Consider the following 21,865-nt stretch of genomic DNA (forward strand, 5'->3'; position numbering starts at 1 on the left):
ATTTTTAACAAACTCCTTTGGAAGCTCTTGTGCTCTAGAACCTGACCATGATTGATGCAGTAAATAAGGCCTTCTGATCATAGAATCACAGAATCTTTTAAGTTGAAAAAGACTTACGATATCAAGTCCAATCATAATGCGGTAGGCTGACTTACAGTGTTGTCATAAGACATGGTTATGTTGAAAGTGAACTTTCAAATTTTTTCCTGAATTTGCTTTTTGTTGTGATTAGTCTTTGTTTCAGTCCATGACAAAATAATAACTATAGGTGCTTTCTGTTCTTGATTCTAGGCCAGTGTTCAGAATTTTCACTTGAACTAGTTAGAGCAGCTAAGCCCTACAAAGTAGAACCTATTATAAGCATTGTTGTGTTTCTACAGGGGTAAGTTTGCATTATCTTTTTTTTTTTTTTTTTTTTAAGCAGTTTCTAAAGCAAGAAAATTCAGAATAACTGTTGGTGGGATGATTATTATATTATGGTCTGACTGTGATTTTGTTTGAAAGCCTGTAAGTAGGAAGAGTAGTTGATTGATTGTCTTACTGATGTAGCAAGTGGAAGTGATAAGTAATACTGCTTTCATGTTTTTGGCAGGTTTAACTGGTTTAGAGAGATATGGGATTCACTCTTGCTACCAGAGGTGGATGCTGCTGTACTGAGTAGTCAGGATGCATGGTTCCCCCTTGTGTCCCTGATTCTATTTCTTTTTGGGACAGGCATTGCCTACTGGAGTGCAGTATTTTTCTCTACGTTTCTGAGAATCTTCTCTTCATTATGGTTAACTCTGACTAGGTAAAACAACCTTATGCTCTAATTATGCTTTTTTAGATGTCTGCAGCACGGTCATTTTTGTTTGCTTCAATGTGAGTGGTTGGACAGATGAAATTCTGCCTGATTTTAGACATCTGAATGTGGTAGTGCTAAGTACTAATGAAGGAGAGGTGCCTCTCATTCCTCATCACGCATCACCAAAAGGCAACTTACATGGTTTATTAATATCATGCACGGTTCTAGTATCTTATTCAGGTTCTCATACAGTCCTGAATTTCTTGGGGGGGGGGGGGAAGAAGGAAAAAAAAAAAAAAAGATGATTTATAAATCTCTCTAAAGTGGAATAGTATTCGTTTGGCTTCGGCTCAGTATTTGAAAACATTCTGATGTGGCCAGCAGCAAATAATTTGTCATTAGCTGTCTGTGGAGTTTTTTTCCTGTCAAGTAGTCTTCTCAGGCTGCCCAGAGATACAGTTGATACCCCGTTTCTGGAGACCAGGCTGGATCAGGCCCTGGGCAACCTCTGATTTAGCTGTAATGTCCCTGTTCATCGCAGGGGAATTGGACTAGATGATCTTTAAAGGTCCCTTCCAACTCTAAGGATTCTATGATTCTATGATTCTCTTTGTGGTTATTTTCAGTATTTGTTGCAAAAGCTTTTAAGATGTTTTCCAAATAACGCTTTTTTCCCATTTTCACTGTCTATTTTAATGCTGGAATGTTCAGTGAAATTCAAAGAAATTATAGATATTGCACTATCTTCCCCATGGCATTCCTCCATTTTTCTATCTCATCTTTGTCATTCTAGTTTCATCCTTGTCTCTTAATAATATCTTCTGGAAAGCTGGGACTCCCAATAAGCTTTCCTATGTCGCTCATGCTGTGAGCAAGCAGAAATTCCTGTCTGAGATGAATGTCACAAAATTAATATTGCAAGCTTATTGTTGCATGCTGCTGTGCTACCTTTGAAGACCACAGAGTATGAAATGTTTGCAGTTGGAGTCACTTGAACGTGCAGCTTGCAGCAGTAATGATACAGTGCTGGTTCTCTTTGTCTCAAAGAAGAACTAAGTGACTATGTAGATCTAGAGTTAGGATAAGCTAATGCTTTACGTTCACAGAAGTATGCTGTGTTCCCCCAGTGAAGTAAAAGTAATGCCTTAGTTACAAGCTAGTAACTAATAATGTGTTAGTTACAGAAAGGTGTCTGATGAAGTTGTTTTGTCAAGTAGCTTATGTGGCAGCTGGTGTATATTTGTCTAACCTTATTTTTTCAGTGCTTCATCAATTTGGGAGCAATGCTTTCTCCTGAGTCATTCGTGAAACAGAGTGATTGTTAGGAATCTTGTAATGACATCAAAACTACAAAGTGTGAGAGTGCTTCTGTCTTTTTTCAGACCTACTGTACTTTCGAAAGCTAAATTGATTACACCCAGAAGACTCTGCATGGTGGGGTCCCTTGCTTTGGTTAGCTGGACCACTTGTGGTGCATTTGCTCTATTCATTATTTATCTTCAATACTTGTTCAAGGTACTGAAAAGCTAAGCATTTTGAATTTGTATATGAAGTCAGAATTTTGTATGTTTTGAATTAAAAGTGTTAAAAGCAAAAAATGAAGGCTAGCATATTGTATACTTGAAAGAAATGTTACAATTTAGGTACTTGAAATTTTTTTTTTTTTAATTTTTCAACTTTGTCTTGTACTTCTTAGAATGATTTTGTTGCTTTGATAATACTTCTTTCAAAGAAATTTACAGTCCTATATGCATGCTATGATTATTTAGTTGCAATTTTTATCTTATGGATATGTCGTGTTACAAAATCAAAGGCTAATAACTTCCTTGAACAAAAGCTTCAGTGAAGGAAGGTCCTGAAGGAATGTTCTGTAGAATACTTTCTTGAATACTCTTCACAGGTCCTTTTGAAGTAAAGGGAGGAAGATGGATATGTGGCTATATTGAATTAGAATTTTTGTTATATGTCTAATCTGATCCCTTGACTGGTGCTGTGAGGATCCATATTTAGTCCCTGCTATTCAGTTTCCATGGTCTTCTGTGCATCAGAGTGTCTAACTTAGGTATCTGATTCACCCTATGGCTATAGAGTTGCTAAAACAGCTGCTATCATTAGTTTCTAGGGAAGCCTTGGGAGCACAAGACTGGGAGTTAAGGGTACAAAAGGAAGCAGCCTGCAGGTGGTCTGAGGTAGGTAGGTGGCAGCAGAAAGCACAGCATGAGCAACAGGATTTCTCTGTGGTCTTCGAACCTGAGAGATCTCCATTGAGGCCCCAGCTGTTAAAAACAAACAAACAAAAAAAGTCAATTAATAATTAGCCCCTTTATTTTTTTTGTATGCTACAGATTTCATGTGAAGCAACTTTACTGAAAAAGTGAATCTGTCTTACAGGTCATAAAACTGAGTGTGAATGTAAGAGCAGAGCAAAACGTGCTGAATAGGGTGAGTGTGTTTACTGTTTCTGTTCAAAATTCTATGACCAAGAACTGTTTGGCAAACCTGTGCATTGTAAATTATTATCATCCTGTCCTGCACTACTATGTTGTGCTGTGATAACTACGTGGCTGCAGAGCTTGCTTAGTGTGTGCATGATGAAAATATAGGACACAAATGTCACCTTCTGTCATATGTGATTATTGCAGTCACAGTTCAAGATCACTGCAGTGTGAACTTGTCTGAAGATTCCAGTAAATTGGGAGCTGTTCAGAAAGAAGAGGCAAAGTATTGCTGGTTTTCATGCATTTTCATTTCTGATCCTTTTTCAGTTACTTCAATGTATAGTATCCAAACTGCGTGTGGATACTTGTGTATAATATCTGCCTGTTCTGTTTTGCAGTTAAAAAAAAAAAAAAAAAAAAGCAGTCTGCAAGGAAAAGTTTTGACAAATTTCTTTGAAATTTTTGGGTCTCCCTTATGTTTAGTTTAAATTCTCTCTTGCTCTTCTTCCATATCCAAATAATCTTTCTTACCTTTCACTTGTAGTTTTTTCAGTCGTTGAAACGTAGCATCTGCCAGCTTACTAATTTGTCTTTATTATTTATTCTTAGAGCTACTGTTTTACTCCCAGTTATGTTACCTCCTGTATTTCTTCCATGAATGATCACCTGTGATTTTCGCCCACATGCTTTATTATTTCTTTTATTCTGTTCTTCCTCCTTCCAGGAACTCCGTTTCTTATCACTGCAGTGGTGTCAGGATATCTCTACTCTCCTAAACGTCTCTATTCTTTTCTTCCAAAGACACAAACTATTAGTGTAAGAGAAATTGCTGGATGCCTTATAGTGGAACTGTTGAGCTTTGCTTTTGATGGCTTTTTGAGGGATAAATTGCAGATATTTTTTTTCCTGAATCAGAGCTCATATGCTACTGTAGGGATAGCTTTTCCTTCTTTGTCCCTTTGTATGGGTTCTATCAAGCCAGTGCATGCTCTTGTTTTTTTTGTGGTTTTTTTTCAGGAACTGGAGCGCTCAAAAGAAACTTCACAGAATTCCATTAGATGCACAGTCAAAAAACAGGATTTGATAGACAGTACTTCAGAAGCAACACAGTCTGTCTCAAGCAGTACAACCCCTGAAGCTGCTAACAGTCTGAAGATCCATGTTACAGTGTTCAATTTATTCACATGGATTGTTCTGCTCAACTTGCCATCTTTAGTTTATTGGTTAAAAAATCTCAGGTAACTTCTTACATTGTCAATAAGGGTGGAAGAAAAGAATCCAAACCTTTGAAGATGCTTACAATTGCAAATAGTTGGTTCTTCAGATTGTCTACCTTATTATAGCATCGAAGAGTGCCGTTAACTTTAACTGTTCTTTCTATGCAAACTGGCTTTAGTTACGATATAAGTAGATGTTAAGAGAACCAATGGTATGTTGAAGAAAGTAACATTTCAAAAATGATTTAAATGCAGCTGGGGATGGCCTTATTCATTTTATGTTCATTGTTGTTAGCACATCCGTGCTTCCAAATTGGATTTTATCTGGTGGCCTGGTTTAGAAGTAACGTGCCCTTAAAACTAATTCACTCTTTTGCAGGTACAGTGCTAGACTTGACCCTGACCCGTGTAGAGCTACAGCTATTATACTTGTATGCATTTTAGAAATTCTCATGAATTCGAGTGCTTCTGAAGTGAAATCAAGGTACTGTAGCCCAATCCCCAGTTGTTTTACTGTTTATTTCTTACCACGTCAGTTTATGTGTCAAAACTTCATTTGCACTTCACAGTTCTGTAATTATTCAACCTTCACAGAGATGAATAAACTCGCGTGTTTTAAGTCTTAAGAACTAGGTAGGATGCAAATGAATGTAGTTCAGGTAAGTGGAGAAAAATCACCTGTATTTACCTTGCAGACTTAAAGTATTTAATATCTACAATATCAGTTGCGTAAAGACTTGTTTTAACTGTGTTTTTTTCATTCATTCATTCATGTAATCCTTCTAAATGTTACAGAATCCTACTGTATCTCAAAAATTATTATCTGGAAGTTAAAAGGATAAGTGGATTTCAAACTGTTACAGTTATGTACACGTAACCTCTCCTTATGGGAGAGGTTTTTTTTTAAACATGCCCACATCGTGGTTTGTTTGGAGCACTTGGTTGTGCAGTTCTTCCTCTGACATAAAATTAGACACTGTGCCATGAAAAATGTGAGGCATGAAATTGCCTCACAGATTCGTATCTCCACAGAAACATCATTGGGCATGCTGCAGCATGTAATAGCAAACTATAACCATCTCAGCTCAGGACTTAAATGTATAGGTGAACTGAAAGAAACGAAATTCCAGCTGAAGAGCATGCAGCTTTTATACCATCACTCTCCTTGAGGGGGCTGTGTTTCTTTATTATGATAGTGATCATATTTTCAGACCCCAAATTGCTGCTGGTTTTTTAAAAAAGTGTTAAATGTTCACCACAACTAATCCTAGTTATTGTTTCCAAGCACATGAAAGAGCAGAAAATAATCGGGAGTGATTAGCATGGTTCCACCAAGAGGAAGTCATGCCTAACCAGCATGAAATCATAAATCTGATGGATGAAAGGGGAGCAGTGGATATTCTCTATCTAGACTTCAGAAAACTTAATACTGAACAGTGTAGTTTATCTTCTTGACCAGTACTTGTTAACTCAAATGATGTAAAACAATGCATATTTCTGTTCCTGATAATTTATTTCTAAATTTACATAATAATAGTGTTAGATGACATCTTATTAGCCTTTTTGCATAATTTCTCTTGCTTATATATCAATTATTTCCCATTGAGCCTGTCTTTTTTTTTTCTTTTTTTTTCCTATTTTAAAAATGGCAAATCCTTGAGATCTATGCATTCATTTTCTAAAGAAAATGAAATAAGGTATTTGGACTCCTGCACATATGGCCACAAAAATGGCAATTTTTTCTTTATATCCTTACAGCAAACTCCTGAAGATTGCGGCCAAAGTTCCACTCCCTTTGTCTGTTGCAGTGTTGGCTTTCGGACGAATGCATTTATACAAAGTACCACATTTTGTAACTTTTTCTCTTCTTCTACATGTGCTGTGTTGTGTTGTGTAACATTGGTTTTACATAAGAACAGTGCAGCCTGGAAAGTTACGGTGGTGAGGGAACAAATTTCAACAAAGGAATGCCTAGACCAACATAACTTGTGTTATATGGGAAAGATTGCTGAAATGCGATTACTTTATGAGAAGCTTTTGGTTCTGTTCATGCTGCTTAGAAAGTTTCTCATGGTATTCATTTCCTGACTGTGACAATTAAGTGAATTAACTGTGTGTGTGTAAGCACATGAGTTGTATTAATGTTACATCTCAACACTCCGTTTGCCTTGCAGACACTTGGATATTTCACTGTATTTCTTAGTTGAAATAGACTTTTTTTTACTCAGTACACTGTACAGTGCGTATGTTCTGGACTTGCTTCTCTTGCAGGTCAGAAGTATGCTGGTTAGACTCAATAAACTTCAAGCACACTGTGACTATCAGAAATACTGCACAGCCAAGTATACTTTCAATCATTTTATGCTACATTTAAAAGCTGTCACACTTGTATCTAGTCAAATCAGAATGTACTGCTTCTATAGAGCTGTTATTTCTAGCAAATTACTTGTTCAATTACTGTTAAATGAGTGAGAGATTAATGACAGTTTTAAACATTTTCATTTTTGTGAGAGTGAGAAAACAATGACAGTTTGTGTGGCTTTCTATTCTGGAAGCTTACCAGCAGATTCATAAACAACTGGCTGTAATGTTGTTTTAAAACATTGCCAATTTTGTTGGAATTTTGTTAATTCAGAAATGACTCCTTAGACCTCATCCATATGTAGGAGGTAGCAAATTTTAAGGTATGATGCAAGTTGACACTAGGGTTGCTATACTGCAGTTTCCAGATAGCCAAGGCAGGGTTCTTTGTTCTTTCCTATTGTAAATGGAGAGTCTTCGTCTCATGGTAAATGTCCATACAGTAATTTAGTATGAAATAGCTACAACATATAAATCCACGCCTTGCCATACTGTGCTAACTTCCTTCTGTGGGTGAGCTCTTAGGTAGTACAAAAAACTGTCTGTAATTATTAGCTCTATATAAAGAATTATCTTAGTGCCTAGATGCTAGTGACTGCCATTTACAACGATGCCTAGAATAGCTGTGTGTAAGGAATTCTATCTCCTGGCATGTGTTTTGCCAACAGAAGAAATCACACTAACCGTTATGTTATTTAAAATGAGGTATTGATTCCATGTAGAGATGAGTGCTACTTGCTTCTTTGTTAGCTGTCTCCACTGTCTGAAATATGTCATCTTCGTATGGAATTACTATGCCAGCTTGATTACCTAATATGGATAATAACAGGAAATCTGCTACCTACTGTCAATTGAGTGTATTCTTCATATAGAGGTAGAGCCTGACCCATTGGTTTAATCTTGTTATTCTTGCCTGAAGTGCCTCAGTTAGTTCTAGCTTGTTCTTAGAGTTAATTCATCTGAGCTGCCTGAAAAGACTTATTAATTCACACAGTGACTTTGAAAATGAACCTATTCTGTCTTATAAACCAATCAACTATTCAAGCTATCACTTAGTCATTAGAACTACTCTCAATTGTAGTTAACCAAACCACCTGTTACTGCTGTCAGTAACCTACCTGCTGATCTTCAAGTCTTAACATCCTATTGACAAGATTAGATCATGTGCATAGTGTTAGTAAATCAGAGAAGTTAATTGTATTATATCCTGGTACTGTCTAAACAAATGTATGCTACAGTATATGTATATAAGATAATTTGTGTCCATATATACTTGTAGCTTGATTTAGCCTAGAGGTTTCTTTTCAGGCACAGAAGAATAGTTTTCCTACTTTCAGGTGGCTGTTAGTGTGATGGACAGTGACAGAACTGCAGTGGAGTTGGTAAAAGGCCATCTGTAAAATGTGCAAAGGTCTGATTTCAGTGAAAGATCATTTCCTTGGCATTCATGGTCCCTTTGGCCTACTACTGTATTTTGCTTCCTATTTTGGCTTGCCATTTTTATCACTTCTTCATGCGTGAACCCATTTGTTGGAGCTGTTGGTGGAATGATCAGAATAAGGAGAGCAAACAGTCCCAAGATGTGGTAACTTCCAAAATCTGGCGGTGCATGAAACATACCAAATCACAACAGCATAGAGTAACACCATTTTTCTTATTTAATGGTATTCTTCTAAGCTGGGAATTTTGTTGATGTTGCTATCATTCCTCATGAAATGGGTTACAAAATGTTACGTAGTGATTCTTATATGATTTTGAAGGCGTAGGTAGGAATGGAATGATATAATCCTTAGTCTGAGATCCCAGGTCTGTTGAGGTATTCAGACTTTTCTCACTCTTCTGTTGATGCTTCCTTTTCCAAAGGTCATTCACTTTCATAGGGGGAAGAAGTAGGTAGTCTTATTGCAAATTTGGATTTTGTATGCTTTGTGTATCGTTGCTAGGTGAAAAACGTGCTCTCAGAGATGTGCACTGAGGTTTTGCAGTGACTGAGGACTGTCTAACTGCCGTTTGAGAGATGAGGGTTCTAATCTCAGCTAGATTCCCTGTATAATCAGTAGAGGGGATTAGGACAAATGTCAATTCATCCAATTCTAAGAAAAGATTTTATAGGTTTCCAAAATAGTTTTTCAGATAAATAGTGTGATTGTACTTTTGGAGAAAAGACTTCTATTCTACAGATTTCTAGTTCGGCCACCTCCCTCATTACAGTCTCAGCAGAAATGTGGGCTAACCCACATTTTTAATTGGCTGTATGACAAAGTATAAATATTACTAGAGCATCTTTTTGTATGAGTGGACATTTATAAAGCAGCTTTTGGGAAATACATTCTCTCAATACCTTTAAATCAAAATTCCAGTTTACTCTTCCAACTTTAAACTATCTGAAGTTACTGGAGAAGATCAAGACAAGCTATTTCATGATGATTTAAAGCTCCATGCTGAAAGGAGCATCTCTGCTAACTCCCAATCTAAGTTTGTTGTTCTGTTCCTTTTTAGAAGTTGAGATACTAATTCTGCAGAACCACTGTGGATGTTTGCCTCGTTTACGTGGCGATCATACCATGTAAAACAAAGACTTTTTGGCTCGTATGTCAGGAGACAATCAAAATAATAATGTGTGCCTCCCTTATGTTTTTGTAAGCTGTTAGAAAGGGATTAAAAAAAAAACAAAAAAACAAAAAAAACAAAAAAAAAAAACCAGAGTACCACATGTCACTAAGTGGAGCAGAATCTTTCTTTCTTATTATGCTGCAGTAATAGCTATACCTATAGCTATCAGTTCACAAAATATTTGTATTTGTAAGGTAAGGAAAAGGTGTTATTTCTTAACTGGAACTACAAATGGTGATATTTGCAGGATTGATTTAAAGCTGGTTGCAGAATGTCACGTTTTTGCATCATCTGAAAAGGGGATTTGTCTTTTTTTTGTTGTTGTTGTTGTTGTTACGTAAGGAAAAAAACCAACGACAGTAAATGAAATGCCATTTGATTTTATTTCTAATACTTGAAGTTCTGCTCTGCTGGTTTCTTTTTTTGAGCTGGTACGTATAGAAATTTATTCCAAAGTACTCATTTGCAAAGTTAAAATGAAATCAACAAAGCTGACAAGTGTAGTTGTATTGCAGAAAGAATGGGGGCTACCTGTGTGCCAAAGAGAGCTTTTTAACTACCTGGGCCATCCTTAAAGTCATTCTTAAAAAAATAATAATAATAATAATAATAATAATACCTTGATACTGAAAGTAAACAAACAAGAGGCAACGAAAAGCATTATTTTATAGGTTGGTATTTGATATAAAGTCTAATTTTCCATCTGTTTGCCAGTAACAAGGTTGTAAACCTGTCACTTAGCTTTTTTTTCCCCTAAAGTCTGATATATTTCCTTCAGATCTTGACAGGATGAACAAAGCTGATTTGTTGCCTGTGCATAAAATGAATATTTGGGAAGCCTTTTTGATCAAGTTGATGAAGTTTAGTTCAATGCATTGATGAGTGTGCTGATAAGGAACAAGTTTTGTTTGTTTATACTGAGGAAAAGTGCAGCCATTTATAGACCCTTAATGCCCTGAGCTACTGAAAATGGTTTTGAAGGCAGTGATCGTGTGTGTACAGTAATTGTGCTGCTGTTTCAACTCACCAAGCCAGTAGAAAACTGTTAGCTGCTGAAGAGACTGAGGTCAATGCTTTTTACATGTCATGGTGAATGTTAATTGCTTAATTTTCAGGTTTGGCTCTTTACATCTCCTTTTTAGGGAGACATGATCAAACTAGCCTTTATAAGCACTTAGCACTGCACCGTAAGTGGTTTTAAATCTTCCATCACCATACCTTTAGGGGAGCTGTGTTTCTGTCACCAAAGCTGTGTGCTGCTCTTACATACCTCTGCAAAAGTGTACCAATGAGTGACAGTTGAGAAGCAGATTCATTTTTGATGTCAGAGTAAAATAGTTTTTCTACCTTTTCCTAGAGCTATAAGCTAGTATTCATAGTAAAATACTTGAAGTCTCTTAAAGTTTATTTGACAAACCTATTACAAATATATATTTTTTATTTATGGAAGAATGTATTCAAAACTTCTAATTGGGACATTGAAAGGTAAAATAATAAGTATACATTTAATCTTATTATAAGCATTCCATTTTTTTAAAACAAATATGAGTATTTAGAAAATTCTATAACTTCTACTGAAGTGTGCCCACCACTTCAGTTCTTTAGTTATGTCTAAGCGTGGAACTGCTTCAAATATGTGCTCATGGCATTATAGCCTAGAAACCAAAGTCAAAGCTGTGACATTTAGACTGCAAGTTGTTTTAAGATTTAGGGGATCATTCTATGTTCTTATATGCATGCAGGTTTTGCAAGTCAATCTCTCATAAAAGATCTTTTAAGCTCGATTTCTCTGCGGTTCTTGATGGGTTGTGGTCTAAATTCTCTTGGAAATGTGTAGTATCAGAGCTAATTTTGTCTCTCTGAAGTTTGGGAATGGTACACAAAAGCTTGTTACATTGCAGTACGTTATTCCAATTGCTCCTTCCATATAGAGTTATCCTTCATTTGCTCCATCCTTCTGCTGTAGCACAAATCTAGAGGTTTGCAGTAATAGCAGGCACTGCAGATGATGTAGTGAAGATCTGTCTGTCCTGTAGGCTGTTGCTTTTTTGGAGTTTATCATGCTCATTGAACTACCAATGAAGACTTTGCTTTCCTCCAAATTCTTAAATTACTTCAGGGCTTATATTAAATGTTTAGATGGGTATCTTTTTTAAATGTTAAAAGCACTCTTTTGGGATCAACTCGGGCTTCTCTATTTCCCATTCATGTCACTCTAAGTGTGAAAACAGTATTAGACACCAGTACCTGACAACTGAAATATTTTACAGAAGTCTGCAAAAGTAGACCTGAGATGCATAGTGAATGCCAGACCAAAACTGAAAATGTGGAATTCCTCACTGTGACTGTGACTTGAAACCACCAAAACAGCACCACCACAAAACAACTGAACCCACAACCGTGTGCCTTAAACCACTAAATGAATACACACTAACTGTAGCCTGTGAGCTTGTGTAGCCTTATTTTTCTTTTTTTGAAGTCAAAGGTAGTCGTGTGAATCATACTGATAATTGGTTTGAGGAAAGTCATTTTTAATTTTTAATTTTATTTTTTTTAACTACATTTACAGGCATTAAGGTTTATGAGAAGTGCAATGCACTTACGGTTTGGAATCACACCACCCAAAGGCAGGAAACTTTAGCTGACCTTAATTTCTCATTTCTTTCTATAATGGCAAAGAAAATGAAGGAAGAAAAATTCACGTCATCTTCTAAATCTTTGTCGGAATTTTTCAAATTTACTTTATTTTCTTTGAAACTGTAGCTCAAGCAAAGTACTTTATTTTAGTCATTAAGCATCAACATCTACTCAAAGTGGTAGAGTTGAGAGGCAGAGATGCATTTGTTTGCGAGCTTTCAGACATTTGAATAAGGAATTTCATGTTTTAGGAACAATGTATAAGTTAGAAAAAACAAGTTCTGCTCTTAAATCATCAGAAAGAAATATTCATGCTCTTAAAATCCTGCTTTGATGTAGTAAAAAATAAAATGGAATTCTTACTGTTTAGCATGAGGAAATTGAGGGAAAGCCACTTCTCTATGATTGTATATTTTGAACAAAATCCCCAAAATTCTTTTTTATTCCCAGCAATAGTACTAAGTAAAACTTGTTCTTGAATAAAGGTGTCATATCTGGGATACTATCAGTGGGCTGTAGACGTTGAGATGTGCACACAAAATGATTTCATCTCAGCTCATCACAGTAATTGGTGGCAATACAAATCAGTTTATAACTTCCTTTTATTGAGATATAACATGAATCTGGCTGCTGCAATGCTGTTTTCATTGTGGAATAACAGAAAACATGTGGTTTTTTTTTTATTTTTTATTTATTTATTTTTTGTTTTTGTCAGCCCTACTGATTCCTTTGAGTAGCCTCTGAGTTCAGGACTGTTAGAACTTTTTCCAGTCACCTATGTGTCTCTTCTTTGTTCTGTGCTGGTGTTGTTCCAGTCATCCTAGTAATGGTTGACTTCCTGGCTACAGGAATACTAGTGTGAAAATCATTGAGAGGGCCAAGCTACTTTTAAGGCTTTTATGTATGATAATGAATCTAGAAAAAATGTGCAAACCTAGTAACTTAATTCCTTTGTTGCCCTTTCACTGTTTTTTTCCAAGCACAAAGACAGAATAATGTTGGACAGAATACTTATTTTGGGTGATGGGCAACCAACTGGGGATTGATGGTTGTTTGTGTTAAGCAAGCTTAAAGCATTGAAAAGCGTTAGTTTTTAGAGAAATCTTATCAGTTACTAAGCAACCTAACTTTTTTTTCCTTCTTGTTTTGAGTTCTTATATAGCTACTGTAAGCCTGGTATTTAAAGTGGAGCTAACTCTAACAGTTACAGGTGTCTATAGTTGTTAACATGGTCTTATCACTAAATGTTTAGCTAACACTATAATAAATTACTGTGCTTATTAAAAGAGGTATAACTGAATTCTCAGATACATCTGCTTTGTGTGATAAGCTTGAGCCAAGTCTTTGTCCCGTGAGATGCTGAGAAAATCTTGGAATATAGCTATCTTCAGCTAATGTTTAAATTAGTGAAAGCTGTTCGTGTGAGTCATTCAAAACTATGCTTTTAAATACTGGTCCTTTTTCATTAAGGGCAACTTGAATGAGAGCTACACCGGGACTTTCATGTTTTGATGGTTTCCATGTCTGTTGTGTATAATTCATACTGTTTTAACATGTTTTATTTTGTTTTTTTTTATACACTAGTGTGCATGATATAAAAGTACACTGTATAGTACAAGCTTTGCTAAGTGAACACTTCTGTATATTTTTGTATGGTGTTTTAACATGGTTGCATTAGTACAAATGGTGGTAATTCACACCAAGTGCCACTTACCAATCATGCTCTGTGGAGTGTTGTGAATGTTACCTGTACATTTGTTGTACTAACACGCTAATGAGTGTTGTGATGAACATCTGCCTTTAGTCTTTGCTCAGGTACTGATGTGGAGCAGTTCGGTGCTTTACCTTCTAACTTGTAATACTTGGGACTCTAAGCAGAAAATAAAATCAGTGAACAAAAACATTGTGGTTAGAGCATTGCTTTCCATAATGGACTCCCTTTTTTCGCATCTTAAGCAGAATGCAGTAAAGGTCATGCTTGATGAAGCCTGTCTCAATATCTTAACTTGTGCATATTACGCTTTTACATCTGTCTTGCTATCTTGAATGGGAAATATAATAGAATGGAAAAAATATCTGTTGAATAATGTAGCTTATATACAGCATCGTGTGTGTGTGAAACTTGTTCTGTAACTAGCCTAATCAGATTTAAGTTTGCCTCTCATTTTAGAACAAGGCTTTTACTGTTTTGAGAGAACTTGCTTGAGACTGAATGTGCAACACAGTGAGCATAGAAGGTAATGCAAACACACTCAAGTATTACCATGCCACAGCGACTATGTCATTACTACAGCAACTTTCTAAGGACTTGATTTATTGAAGATATGCTTCTACATAGGCAATTTAAGAAAAACCCAGTGCTTTGATCACATTTGATCACATTGAAAAATGCAGGACGCTGACATCTGCCTTGGAAAGCGCTTATTAAAACGAGGTGCTGTTCTCCAAGGAGGAATCAATGTAGTCCAATATGTGTAAGTGTACTGATAGTATATTAATATGATTGTGTACTAATGTTTGACTTCGGAAGAACTGTAACATATTGGCAAAGAAAAAAATGGCATTAAGTTTTAGCAGACTTAGATCTAATAATTTTTAGTGTAAATGCTTTTAGCTTAGAAAGTAATAATACAAGTTTATAGAGTTTTCAGGGTTTTTTTTTAAGACAACTTATAGAAAATACATTCTAATTGAATTTGTTGATTATCCACGTGCTTCATCAGTCAACCTCCCTGTCTGAATTCTGTTAGGGGATACCATAACAGCCCTAAAGCAATAACACTTGCTGCAAATTTACAGATGTCCTCGACATGCTTTACTGGTTGAATATACTGCATATCCCCCACAGCTTTCTTTTGGAGTAAATCAAATGAATGAAAAAATTGAAGTAAAAATAAAGTAATGGCTGGAATAAAACTGCTGCTGTTCTGGCTTTTTGATATTTGTTTATATAAGTTAAATAAAGAACTGAAATGTAAGCCCAAACTGTAAACCAAGTTGTTTTTTTTTCTTTCCCTTACTGTCATTGCCTCTCGAGGAAAAATACCACTTCTTCTTGATTACATAAGTTTGTGAACACTCCTGGAGAGGGAAAGGAGGATTGTGAGGAGAGGTGATCACATCAAGATCAGAGGTTTGGAAGGGTTTGAGCAAACAGCACTGACCAATCTGTTTTATGGCTATTCTGTCTGACACCAAATTGTAACGGCCTGCTGAAACTTTGCTCCAACAACACTGAGGGATGTCTGCAATTGCAGTGGTCATGGTGTGAAGCAGCGATGTCAGAACTAAGATAGGAAGTCCCAGGGGGAGAACATTAATATTTATGAAGAAGACAGTGTAGTAGAAACAAGAGGTAAATAGCTGGTATCGAAACACTGATTTACAAAACAGTAAATCAGTTCCAGAAGATGTTCAAACTGGTGAAATGATTAAGGAACAAAATGATGTGGATAGCCGAGTATTATGAACTGTTGTAGAGAAGAAACAGTTCTAAGATAAATGGGTCTAAAATAAACTTGGTGGGATGGGATTCGGGTTAGGAAGATCTGTTTTTTAGGCAGCGGAACTGAATCATCTGTGCTTTCTTGACCACTGCTGTGTGCTGACAGTCTGCCACCTGAAGTGTTCTTGGGCTCTGACTAATGAAGATGGGGCACTGGACGTGCATTTACCAAGGCAAGAGTGGAGGAAAGTAAAGCTGTGTGTGTACACCTGTGCTTACTTGATGGTAAGTAAATGAAAAGAGCTGATTAGAGACCTGTTGACCTTAACAGTGAGTACCATCAAAGAGTTCAAACAGAAAATGACTTATGACTAAATTTAGGTGGAATTTCAAATTTAGCTGTGTGTTTCTTGTCTTAAAATAAGCCACCTCTTCACTTTAAAGATACTGATTGTGCATATACACAGGGCTCAAATGTGCACCGACCACCTGATTATACACTGAGTGTAAGAGGAATCAAGACTGAAGATTTTTGGGTTTTCTTTCTTAAGTTAATATCACTTTGGTGAAATGTTATCAGCTGATGTTTCAGTATATCTCAGTTTTGGAATTTATTCAGGAAGCACCAGAAATAAAATTCTGAACCGAGTTTCTGGCTGCAGAGACTGGAGTCTCAGCAAAAAGAAAGCTGAGACTGACAGAAAGCAATTGAAGTCATGATGAGGAAGATTAAGAAATATTCTTCAACAGGAGCAAGTTTTGTGGAGAGAAGATCGTTCAGATTCCTATCTGGGAGAGAGAAAGAAAGGAGAATCCCAAACAACTATTCTAAGTTCCCTTGATCATAAGTAATTAGGTGTTCTACCTTAAGGTCTCCCTGCCAGTTAAGGTGGTGGCCCTGAAGTGGCTGCTGAGTAACTGAACTGTATGTAGGAAAGAAGTTAGGATGTTGTCATGCTTTTTTTTTAAGCTGTTCATTAAAACATCTAAAATTGCATTATCATCATAAAATTCACACCTGCTATTTCCCTTCATAACTGTATTTTACATCTGCTCTTCTATCACTAAGAAAAACAGTTAATTCTCCTTGTGTCTGGTTATGCAGTTCCTCTCTTTTTTTAAATGCTATACAAATCGGTTCTTTCCTTCAGAACTTGAGAGGTAGCTTGTTCTTAAGATTCTTTACAATTGACCTTCGAGGCAGGTGGATTGGGAAATGAGTGTACTCTCTGTTTTAATCTTTCTGTAATTTCCGTTTGATATCTTAACTCAGCACAAGACTAAGGGCATTTAATCTGAAAAACCCAAAATATAAATAAAATACATCATCTTTTGGCAATAAAATCAAACAAAACCAACAAAAGCAGCTGGGCTTAAATAACTGGAGGGCAGCAGCTTTACACAAAGCTAAGGAAATCAGAAGACTGCTGTGGGATGTTACTGCTAAATTCTGAGCTACGCACAATTGTGGATACCTGATGAGAAGGATAAAACTTGCCTATAGATGTTATTTCACTGGGAAGTCCTCATTTTATGGACAGGGAGTTGAGATGCAGAGGATCATGGCATGATGGTTGTTAAATATGTAGGCTGGAGTAGGCTAGGAATGGTTCCCAAACCAAATATACCAACCAAAGCCTGTTTTTCAAGTAAAGAGATACATTATACTACTTTACTCTGATTTTAGATGAAAATGTCAAACAGTGTTCCTGTATTGGAACATTATGCAAACTGGTTTCTGTGCTCTTTCAGTTTCGGCTTGTAATTTTGGAACGACATTGGGTTGTGCAAAATTGAAGATATCTCACAGTTTGACGTGATGAAGAGAGATACTTTTTTTTTTTTTTTTTTTTTTTTTTTTTTTCAACAAGAAAGGACTGGTCAAGGTTTGTGTTTTGCAGGATAAATGGTGCAAAAATATGCTTTCAGTAATTCCCTAACTGTCCGCACAGTCCTGAAGCTCGAGTAGAAAAATAACTTGCATCCCATGTTGTTAGCAAGCAGATGAAAACACTCATGTTTTTGTCTAACAAAATGGAACTGGAAAGTAGTGAATACCTGAAAAAAATAGGAAATAAGAAAGTTTCCTTACTGGTTTTTCTCTTGCTAATGCTATTCTGGCACTGATGAGTCTATGAACTATTGATGAGTCTGTTATCAGAAAGTTCCATTTTGACAGGAGTAACTGATTGAGTTTGATGAATATATAATAATTTTGTAATATTATTGTTTTTCAGTGATTTTTTTTTTTTTTTTTTTTTTAATTTCAACCTTTAGAATTTAGGTTTAGAATAATATACAAGCTGAATAGCACAAATTATACTTGTATGGATTACTGCAACTATGAAACTAATACTGCTGGGAATTTTTTACCCTATGAAAGTAGGGGTAGGATAAAGATTTATCTTAACAAAAAATTAGTTTTAAAATGTCTGTTTAGAGATCTATCTTATTATACTAACCAAAATATCTCTTAAATAGGAGAGAGAAGTGTGCAATGAATGTATAGGCAAAAAAAAAATCAAGCAGCATTGAGCTAGAGGATGCTACAAAATAAGGCCAAGACAAATTAACATAGTTGTTTTTGCAGGCTTTGTCTTAGCTTGTAGCATCACTGGAGGATACTGACTGCTGATAAAATCAGGGTAGGAAAGCAACACTTTAATTAAAATACTATGAATTTGGAAACAGTCTCTGCTTTTCTCTCTCTCCAGCATCAAGAAAATGATCTATATCTCATCTTGCTTGGAAACCATTCTACCAGCCGTAATTACTTGTCACCTTTCTAAAGATACCAAAAATTATTTTCAATTAAAACCAGTATTTTGATACAGCTCTGCTCTCTCTGCTGGAAATAGTTTTAAACTTCCTCTATGCTTACCGCCAATTTTCTGCAATACAGCGTTAGGAGGAGGAATTTGCACTGCACTGTTCAATAGCAACAGGTCTTAAGAGTATTAAAGATGAAATTTTCAAGGGTCTTTATGTCATGGATGGAAATGGAATCATTACTGTATTTTTGAACTTCTGCTAACGTCACTGACACCCACCTACAGTCCACTAGAAATATAAGTGCAGAGATCAGTTCATTCACAGATCACAAGGAGACTAAGCAAGAAGGGCAAGCCAGAGCAAGATTCACTGGTAAGCTTTATTTTAAAGAGAGTGAAAGGTAGAATGTGATTATCTTTTTATTTTTTCTTGACTGAAGGTGTGAAACTGTTCTCCAGTATCTTATGCCAGACTGTGCTATTATTACACTTATTAATATATGTAGTACATTCTCCTTTTGTGCAGTTTTAAAAATTGAGCTATCTGGATCTCAGGCCACAGTTTTGCATTATCCTTGGAGCCTGTAGACTAGACGCTTTAACTATTCAGCCAGTGAAAATGGTTGTATTGTAATTGCAAATGTAAGTTTAAAATGGAAATATCCTCTCCTAAGCATCAAACCGGTCCCTTCCAGAAAGAAACCAGTATCTAGAAGTAACTTTGATATGGGAAACGCTTATTTACTTCCTAGTACATTAGCACAGAACCTAGAAAGTTCATGGCACACAGATTTAATCTGTAGTAAGCAGATTTTCCTTGCCATGGATGAGTGATTTCCAGAACTGCTCTGCATTGCTTTCTTTGGTGGTGGTGACAGTTCTGTAGGGCTGGTTCTTTGTCCTTCTTGCAGATAGTCTGTTCATCTCTTCGACATGTGGAAAGTGGTGCTCCTGGGACTATATGCAGTGCTGGCTGTCAGAGGACTGACAAAGGGTGCTCCTTTCGAACCAGAAGAAAAATGGAAACCTCTAGATAATCCTAGAAACAGAGACTTGGTAAGGAAATGCTGCAAGAAACAAAGTCTAAGTTTTGTGGTTTGGTTTGGTTTTTTTTTTTTTTTTTCATTTTCCATCACAATAATTTTTGCCCATTAAATTTAATGGCAAGAGGGTTTAGTAACCATGCACTTGACATAGTAAGTACAAGTGGCTGAGCATTCTTCAGTGCACATGTACCCCTTAACTGAAGATGCATTCTCGGCGTGCAGTAATGCATGTAACTTGCTCACATCTTCAGCAGTTTTAGTTAGATTATACTGCTGCTGCTTTTATGAACCTGAAGAAGAGAGATTATTATGTTTCTCTTGAAAGTGTACTGCTGGTTACACACTGCATCTTAAGCACGTTTCCATTTGACACATCCTTGTGAACAGTGGCTGAAGATCTAAAAATTAATTAGGAGCTGAGGAAATATAATTAAGGCAACGTTTGCAAGATCTCATAAGGAATTTGTGAGGGGGGAAAAATCAGTTTCCCACAGTTTTTACAACTGTTTAAAGGAGAACTGACTAAATTTTCCTACTTTCAAGCAATCTAAAGGGCCAATTCACATCAATTGTGCACCGTTGCTAGCTCTTAGAGAACATTCCATGCTGTTAAAGGTACTAAAGGTACTCTAAGAGGTACTGTTTGCCCTCAGCAAGAGTTTTGCCATATCTACTTCGTAAAGGTTATGGCCTGAATCCTCTGTGGCTCAGTGAAGAACACAGACTACCAGTGAAATGTTGGTGGTCTTGGAACAGCACATAAGATGTAAAGCCATGGACAGATCGGACATGTCCGAATTATATTGCTTATATCACAGCAGTTTATGATCAAAATAGATAATTTCATCCCAGATAGGAGGGGATTGTTTCAGTAGAAATAATCAATCAGTTGGGCATACTCACTTTTCACTTATGAAATATGTTCAGTTTTTCAGAACACTCCAGGCATACTTTTCCGGTCGAGGTCTCGATCTCAGAAATTTCCCAGCTACTTTCACTGTGAACAATGAAGGACCAAGGCCGGTCATGTTCTACTCAGATCCCATTGCTTCTGCGTTTGCAGATTATGAAGAAAGGAAAAATTCTTTTCCAAATGACTTGAAAGGCTAAAAGATGCTGCCGACCAAGGTAAAAGAGGATGCTTTTACATGTAAGCCAGGGAAATCCTTGAGTTTCAAGCAATTCTCAATTCCATCTGACATATAAAAACACCTTGTTCTTCAGATGCAATTAAGTGTGACACCTTAACTCATGCCTGAAGTTGTTTTGAAATTGACGAGGTTGAGATATGTGAGGTATTTACTGCTTCTGTAACAGCACACATTGTGCTTGTGCAGATCTACGTAGCCTGTGGTCTTATTTTTATTTTCTTTTGGAGAAAGATGTTGAAAATGTACAGATACTAAAGAAAACCCAACTTATCTATATAAATGATAAATTGAGACTATTGGTTTCCTGTCATGCATGTATCAAAATGCATTTATACGTAAGATACTGCACTAACAAAGCATATGGTATTTGTATCTGTCTGTGCATACTGTTTCTTTTACTTCTACCACTAAAATTGAAGGTTGAATAAAGTAATTGTGAGCTCATTCACACTTCTCCATAAATACGAAATAAAGGTGAAGAGGGCCGAACTTTGAATTATTAATAAATGCAGCCTCAGCTTATAGCAAGTACTTCTGAGCTGTTTTATCTACGCACAGCTATACTCTGTAGCAAATAAATGATCTTGTAGCTCATTTTGAAAGTCAGTGAATACTGCTGATTGTGAAGAAAGGCTAACAATTGTTTTCTCCTGTTTTATAAGTAGGTGAAGATCTCAGTCAGATTCGAATGTAAGAACTTAGGTGATTTGTGCAGTGTTTGACAGAGATTAATTTGTTATCAGTGTTCAGCTTTGGATTTTTAGGTCTGCTTAACTGTTTCTATTCCTGAACTGTAGGTACAGCTCTACTGTTCCTCTTTTTAAGAGTAACAGTCAAGATGGCGTTCAGATGTTAATACCCAAGTTTTCTTTTTTACCAAGTTATTCTCAGTAAACAAATCCAACACAAAAAAAAGCCCGGTACAGTGAGCTCTGTGCATGACGAATAGGTTAGGACTGGACGCGAGCAGGGATGCTGTCACTCTGCCATGCTACAGCAGTGCTGAGAGAACTACCGCAGGAATCGGTGCTGTGTAATTCAGCACGGCCACGGTTCCCTCCAACCTTAGGAGCGGGGTCTGGTCGCCGTGGTCAGAGCAGGGTGCTGCGCTGAGTGCTTCGCGACGTGCCTCACGCCCTTGTTTCCCCTCTCTTTCAGGTGTTAGCTTTCGGACTTCACGCCAGGCGCTCACCTCCACGGCGAAGTGCTGCCGCCTTGCCTTCTTCCCTGCTCGCCGGCAGTTTAAAGGTCCCCTCCGCCCCAGCTCTCGCCCTGAGGCGGGCCGCCTCGCTGCCATCCCCATTTGCTGTCCGTTGGTGTTACGCGTGGTGCTTGGGGGCAGCGCTGGCTGTGTTTATGTCCAAATAAACGGGGAATACCACCCTTGTTCAAAATAGGTAAA

The 21,865-nt window shown here is 36.8% G+C and overlaps 2 protein-coding genes across 2 annotated transcripts in view; both read left to right on the top strand.

Annotated features, from left to right (window-relative positions):
* PGAP1 (post-GPI attachment to proteins inositol deacylase 1) overlaps positions 1-6,336 on the top strand; it is a gene marked incomplete at both ends in the record, with an annotated part of 29,785 nt that extends 23,449 nt beyond the window's left edge. Inside the window, 7 exons of the mRNA XM_079539138.1 lie at positions 292-382; positions 593-790; positions 2,167-2,299; positions 3,176-3,226; positions 4,240-4,460; positions 4,819-4,923; positions 6,198-6,336. Coding sequence (XP_079395264.1) covers positions 292-382; positions 593-790; positions 2,167-2,299; positions 3,176-3,226; positions 4,240-4,460; positions 4,819-4,923; positions 6,198-6,336 — 938 coding nt within the window. The remainder of the gene's footprint in view (positions 1-291; positions 383-592; positions 791-2,166; positions 2,300-3,175; positions 3,227-4,239; positions 4,461-4,818; positions 4,924-6,197) is intronic.
* A 12,863-nt stretch (positions 6,337-19,199) lies between these two features.
* On the top strand, positions 19,200-20,422 carry LOC306949387 (uncharacterized protein C2orf66; the record flags this gene model as incomplete). The annotated part of the gene is made up of 2 exons (XM_079539251.1): positions 19,200-19,322; positions 20,240-20,422. The coding sequence occupies 2 exons, from the start codon at positions 19,200-19,202 to the stop codon at positions 20,420-20,422; spliced, it is 306 nt and encodes a 101-aa protein (XP_079395377.1).
* Between the last annotated feature and the right edge of the window lie 1,443 nt (positions 20,423-21,865).

The sequence above is a fragment of the Tetrao urogallus genome (genome assembly GCF_951394365.1).
Source record: "Tetrao urogallus genome assembly, chromosome: 8".
Lineage (NCBI taxonomy): Eukaryota > Metazoa > Chordata > Aves > Galliformes > Phasianidae > Tetrao > Tetrao urogallus.